The 6296-nt window shown below is 41.8% G+C and overlaps 1 protein-coding gene across 1 annotated transcript in view; it reads right to left on the bottom strand.

Moving 5' to 3' along the window:
- Positions 1 to 493: 493 nt before the first annotated feature.
- LOC149272602 (V-set domain containing T-cell activation inhibitor 1-like) overlaps positions 494 to 6296 on the bottom strand; it is a 5845-nt gene continuing 42 nt past the window's right edge. The window contains exons 1-3 of the mRNA XM_089506914.1: positions 6206 to 6296; positions 5237 to 5515; positions 494 to 549 (exon numbers count right to left, since the gene is read on the bottom strand). The exon at positions 6206 to 6296 is cut by the window's right edge and continues 42 nt beyond it. Coding sequence (XP_089363040.1) covers positions 494 to 549; positions 5237 to 5515; positions 6206 to 6296 — 426 coding nt within the window. The remainder of the gene's footprint in view (positions 550 to 5236; positions 5516 to 6205) is intronic.

Genomic DNA, 6296 nt, shown 5'->3' with positions numbered 1-6296 from the left:
CATTCTAATGAATCATGTGTCACAGACCTTCACATGGCCCAATACTTATTCAATGTAAATTATCTCATTATAAGTCAACTGTTGTTTGAGACAAAAAAGAAAAAACTAGCTATCGACCCATATCCCTCTTAAACACAGATGTAAAAATATATGCGGAGACTCAGTGTGTACTGCCGCTGTTCATCCATAAGGATCGAGTTGGCTTCATTAAAGGACGATCAGCAGCTAATCATAAAAGGGCTCTGGTGGGCATATTTGATGAAAACACACAAACTGGAGCTCCCCAGCTCTCTGATGCTGAAAAAGGGTCAGCTGGAGATATATAGCAGAGAGTCTGAAAGCATTCAGGATAAGGGGGAAAATCCATCCAGCGATAATGGCCCTTTATAACAATCCGAAAGGTAGAGTCATAGGCGCAGGAATAAAATCTAATTGGTTCTCGTTTGCAAATGGTACAAGACAGGGTTGTCCTCTCTCCCCGCTGCTCTATGTTCTATTGCTGGAACCCGAGTTCGCGAGAGACATCAGAGCGAGTCCAGAGATAGCGGGCTGTGGGGAGGGAGGAGCACAAAAAATTCAACTTTATGCAGATGATGTTTTATTGACTGTTAAAGATCCATTAAATTCAATGTAAGAGATCATGGCGCTGATCCTTCAATATAGCTCTATAGCCAATTATAAATTAAACCTAAAGAAATCAACGGCATTACCATTCTGCGTTAATGCAACACAAAAGAGATTGCGAAAACAGGCTTTGGGTGGACTAATGAATCACTTGCTTATCTTGGTGTTAAAATTAAAACTACCCCAAGCTCATGGATGGAATTTAATCTTTTCCCACTGATTAAAGAAATTAATGTATCTTTTAAAAGATGGCGAGGTCTTTTTATCTCTTGGTGGGGAAGAATAAATGTAGTGAAAGCGTACACCTTACCTAAGTTTATCTACTTACAGAGAAAGGACGCTATACAAGAGCCATGGTATAGGGGAGAGATCCAAAAAATCACCCCTATAAAGACCTCTCTTTTGGATTTCCTCTAGGAGAGCGGCAGAAATAATGGTAATAATAAACAGCCCAATCTTACGACAGATCTATAAGAACCGGACCTTAAAGGTAAGATAATAGATTTACCGCTTCATATCATAGAAAATGTAATAGACAATATAAATCTAACAACTTGGAAACAAGGAGGTGTACAAAAAATAAAGGACCCGATGGATGGGAATAATACTAAAACATTTACACAGCTCCATTAAACTCCCACATAATGAATCCTACAGTTATCTAAGGGTTAAGAGCTTTTTATTAAAATCGATAAATTGGAATCACAATCCTAAAATTCAAAAACTCCGGCGTTAAAAAAATGTGAGAAAGATCTAGAAACCTCAATTAAAATAGAGGAATGGAATAAAGCACTAAAGGTATCTTATAAAAATATACATTGCTTAAACCTAAATGAGTTGCAATATAAATGGATGAACCGGTGGTATTTACTACCCACATGTTTCCAAATAACATATCGCACTGTTGGCGATCCTCTTCATATCTGGTGGAGCTCCGTCCCGATAAATAGAGCTGAAAATCTCTAACAAGCTTACAGAACTATTTGGACCACAATGGGGATTAACACCAGAAAGAGCGTTATTACCCATAAATTTACCTAATTCCTCAATTCAGAACATACAATTTTTATTATCTGTTGACTGCAATCAAGATAACTATAGCTAGAAATTGGAAAACCTCAGATCCAATAAATTGGACAAAGATTAAACCCCAAATATTACATCAACGTTATATGGAGAGATTGATCCCTACCCATGACAGATGGAATAAAAAAAAAGTTCTGATGCCTGGGAAAAATGGATAAAAATCCTTTCAGAAGATAAAATGGACTGGTAATAATGAGTCAGTAACACGCTGATTTAGAAAGCACTTTATTTCTCTTTTTTTTTTTTAGCAACATATTGACAATTGGAATGTAAATTTTGGATTGTCTGTAACGGTCTGTTTTTTATGTATACATGTGTAAGTCTTTTTGTACTTTTGTATAAAATAAAAAAAATACCAGTATTTGAAATACCTTGGGGTGTCTAGTTTTCAAAAATATATGGTTTGATGCGGTAAACTGAATTAGCCGGCTTCAAAGATGTTCCAAGAGGAGAGGGAGGCACAATGACCAAATGACCACCTGAATTACGCATGCCCCAAAAGTAGCCTTTTACCAGCCAAACAATCTGACAAACCCCTGCATGTGGGGTATCTCTGTACTCAGGAGATGTTGCTGAACACATATTGGGGTGTTTGATACGGACATATACCAGGACCTGTATATTTATAAATAAATTACAATTTGTGAGAAAAAAAAAAATGTAAAAAAAATTACTGTTACAAAGTGTGGTTGTATAATTAGTGCATGGAAAGGGTTAAAATGCCTGCATTTAAAATACCCTGGGGTGTCTATTTTTTTAAATATATGGTTTGATGGGGATAAATTGAAGTAGCCGGCTTCAAAGATGTTCCCAAAGAGGAGATGGAGGCAGAATGACCAGATTTGGAAAAAAGGGTCTGGATAACGCTCATGGAGCGATCAGGCAGCAGGGGAGTGTTCTGTCAGGGGCCCCACACTTGCCTGAAGCTGCCTGTTTGCTCCATGAGAGTGTCAGTACAGCGTTAACCCCTTCAATGCCGCAATCGTGGCACTTTATGAAAAAAAAGACAAAATCACTCCGTGGGAGACGGCGGCAGCAGCAGCGCCCCCCGCGATTGTGGCAACGTGGGGGAATTTTTTTGAGATGGCGTACCAGGTACGTCCTGGTCTCGAAGGGGTTAACACTCTTCTTCTGTATTAGATCTCCTCCTTCAGGGTTACTGCGTGGTGGCCATCTGGAATGGGGAAAACACACAAAAGCTAAAATTAAAACATGTGAAGACATCGAAAGTATAAATGTACATTTTTTTTTTTTTAAGAAGCCCTTTCTTTAGATTCAATTATTTTGATCGTATCATCTAATTTTCTATATATATTAAAAAAAACAACTAAAAATATGGCAATTTTTTAAAAAAAAACACTGACTTATTTGAAAAATATTTTACTCAGCTACAAAAGCTAATAGAAAAACTACTAAACGGGTTCTATTTGTCCCGTGTTTAGAAATACCCAGTGTTATATAATATAAAAAATAGGGGGGGCAGAATTCTAAATTGAAAAAATGCCCTCATTCTAAGTGTAGGCTTTTAGCAGCTGCAAAGGAATATCACCTTAATATTTCAGAGATTAGATCGCCTTCTCGAGTCAAGAAGGAATTTGTGCCCCTAGGTGGTAAAATTCTAATTCTAAGCTTAATTGAGGTGTTTTGCCTTCTTTTGAATCAAAAGCAGGTAGGATCTGTAGAAGGCACAAATAGTGAAAACAGAGATAAACAGGGACAGGCCGACGTCACGTAGGTAGAAGGCAGGCAGGGGTTAAACAGGGTGCAATCCAAGGTCACCGAGGCAGACAAAAGGTTAAACAAACAAACCAGGTATTGGGGTAGGAGGCAATGGAGAGTCAGGCAGGCACAGGGCTGGAAACCTGGGAGCTCAGGGGAAAGGTACTGATGGAACACAGCAAGGAACAGTGTGCCATACACAGGAGGGCGAGAATACCTGAGCACCGGCATTGTGTTCACCTGGAGGCTTTAACCCCTTCAATCCCAGGGGTTTTTGGTACCTCAAAGCCCAGAGCAATTTTGCCATTTTTGGGGTATGTCGGTTTTAGCGATTATTCTCTGTTCCTGTGAATAGTGCACCCATATAAACTATATATTGTTTTTTCAAGGAGAGATAGAGCTTTCGTTTGATACCATAGTTGGATGATTAGCTGAAAATTTAGAATGAGAAATTTAGTAAAAACTAGTGAAGATTAGAAAAATAAACTTTTTTTTTTTTTACATTTTCCCTCTGAATCCTCACAAAATTAGGTAAAGTGATGGAAAATCCCCTCAAAGTTTATCTATTCAGGTGTCCTGATTTCAGAAATACCTAATTTATATAGATTTTCCAGACTTTCCCAGCACCAGGGAGCATACTATTAGGTGTATAATTTTGTATAATTTTTATGCCTATGGCTTAACGGGTTTGGGGGTTGTGAACGGGGCAGGGGGGTTATACTGGGTAGATGTTATGCTAGGGCAATGGGAAGTAAGGTTTTTTTAAGAATTTTATTTATTATCTTTTTTTTATATATTTTGTTTTATTTTAATTTTTTTACATTTTTTTGTATTTTTTATATTTTTTTTTACACGGTAATGGTTAGAGGTCCTCCTAGGGACCTCCTGAACATGCCAGTGATGTCACAATGACATCACAGCTCACATTATATTTTTTTTTAGTATTATTTATATTATTTTAATGATTTATTTAATATTTTTTAAATGAATTAACTTTTTTTTTCCAGCTTTTCTGTTTCAGGATGGGGGGGGCGGTGGTGGTGAGAGAGATGGTTTCTCACTCCCCTCCCCGCGATCCCCCTGCACCGATCACACTGTGATCTCTATGCAGGTCCTCACAGACCTGCATAGAGATCGCAGCGTCTCTGTGCCTCATCGGAGGGCAGGATATCCCCGCATCCCCGATGACCTTCCGGGTTACGTCAGCAGTGACGCAACCCGGAAGGGAATGCCCGATCGCGCGTTTGCAACTGTAACAGCTTACTGGCTTTCATGCCGGAAGCTGTTACGGGAGATCGGGCAGCAGAAAGCCGGCGATGCCTGGTCTCCCGTGCAGCGGCAGGGATGTGTCCCTGGCGCTGCACGAAGGGCTGGACGTACCGGGACGTCCATAGGGGTTTCTTAGTGGGCATTTTTTGGAAGTCCCGGTACGTCTATAGGGGAATGAAGGGGTTAAAGGGGTTCCTGGGCGCGATGTCACGGCTGGTGTGGTAGCCCCCATCCCCAAACAATCTATACCCATCGAGGGTAAAAGGGGGTGCCGCCGGATACATGGAACGAAGCCCCTCCGCACACCCACGCCTCCCCTTACGAGGGTTACAGCGGAGGCGTGAGGTAGACGCCCGCCGCTAGATGACCCACTGCTTGTTACGCGGACCTGTAATTCTACACTGCCCGCCGCAAACCCAGACTGTCTGACCTCGATTCCATTTTGCCCCCCTTGGATTTGTGACGCGTTCGGACACTGATGATAAAAAAAAACAAAGTGTTAATTTGCGTTGAACCCATCTCATCGCAGACACGTTACCTGAGATCACAGCCCGGACAGACCTCTTCAGCCTCCCCTCCTTGATTTGGCAGAAGTAATGGACGTTTTCCTCCACGTTGCTCTCTAACACAGACTCCACCGTCCGTCTCCCGTTGGGGAGGTCGCTCACGCTGCTTCTTGCGTTTCCGGATAAGTCTTCGTGATCTCTGTTACTCCACTGAACGCGAGGATCCTTAAACCAGCCGGTGGCGCTACATTTCAGCTGCCTCTGGCCCTCGACATATCTCAGCACAACCGCTGGGTCATCCGCCTCTAATCCTAAAAAGAGACCCCACAGTTACATGAGAGGACGCGCAGGACACCTTGCACTCTCTTCCACGTCTGTGAACCCCGCTGAGCCCCGAATTACGTCTTGTGATTGTGTTTTGGTTATTGTAGCAACTTTGACAAAATCTGAAGATTTGAACAAAATAAGACGATCACCTGGGGAGCGGAATTATTCGTTTATTATTATTAGAAAATCCCTTATTACTACAGATCCCTGCTCGTTTAATTATATAAATATATGTTGGAGGGTCTCGCGTGGCAGGATTAAGCGACTATATGTTAAAGCGATAATAAATAATGGAAAAAACATAGAAATAGAAAATGAATAAATATAGTTAGTAATAAACAGCAACTAATTGATGAACGATATATGGTGTGTGAGAGCGGTCTGTAGGCTTGTGGTGGAGAGTAAAGGAGATCGACCCAGAGAGCTCAGGCGTTAATAAACGTTCTGGTGAATAGCACGACACAGAGAAGAGGGCAAGTGAGTTTTTTGCCCTGGCTCGTAGGTCCGAGGGGTGATTTTCCCCGCCCCGGAGTGCCGGCGTTTCCCGCAAACACGCATAGAAGTCACGCGCTTTCCATTGTATGACGTGAGTTGCAGAGACTACGCCTGGCCGCAGGCGGGGGACGTTACGGACAATATGAGCTGCCGTGGGGGCTATACAGGACGCGACTTACTGTTAATCCTCAGTCTCGTCTCAATATCTCCGTGTCCCTTTGTGGTGGCCGCAGAGCAGGTATAAACGCCTTCGTCACGGAAGTCCACGCG

The sequence above is a fragment of the Sceloporus occidentalis genome, unplaced genomic scaffold, assembly GCF_023333645.1.
Source record: "Sceloporus occidentalis isolate IW3139 unplaced genomic scaffold, rSceOcc1.0.p SCAF_434, whole genome shotgun sequence".
NCBI classification, from domain to species: Eukaryota; Metazoa; Chordata; class Lepidosauria; order Squamata; family Phrynosomatidae; genus Sceloporus; species Sceloporus occidentalis.
This window is presented reverse-complemented; position numbering and strand designations above follow the sequence as displayed.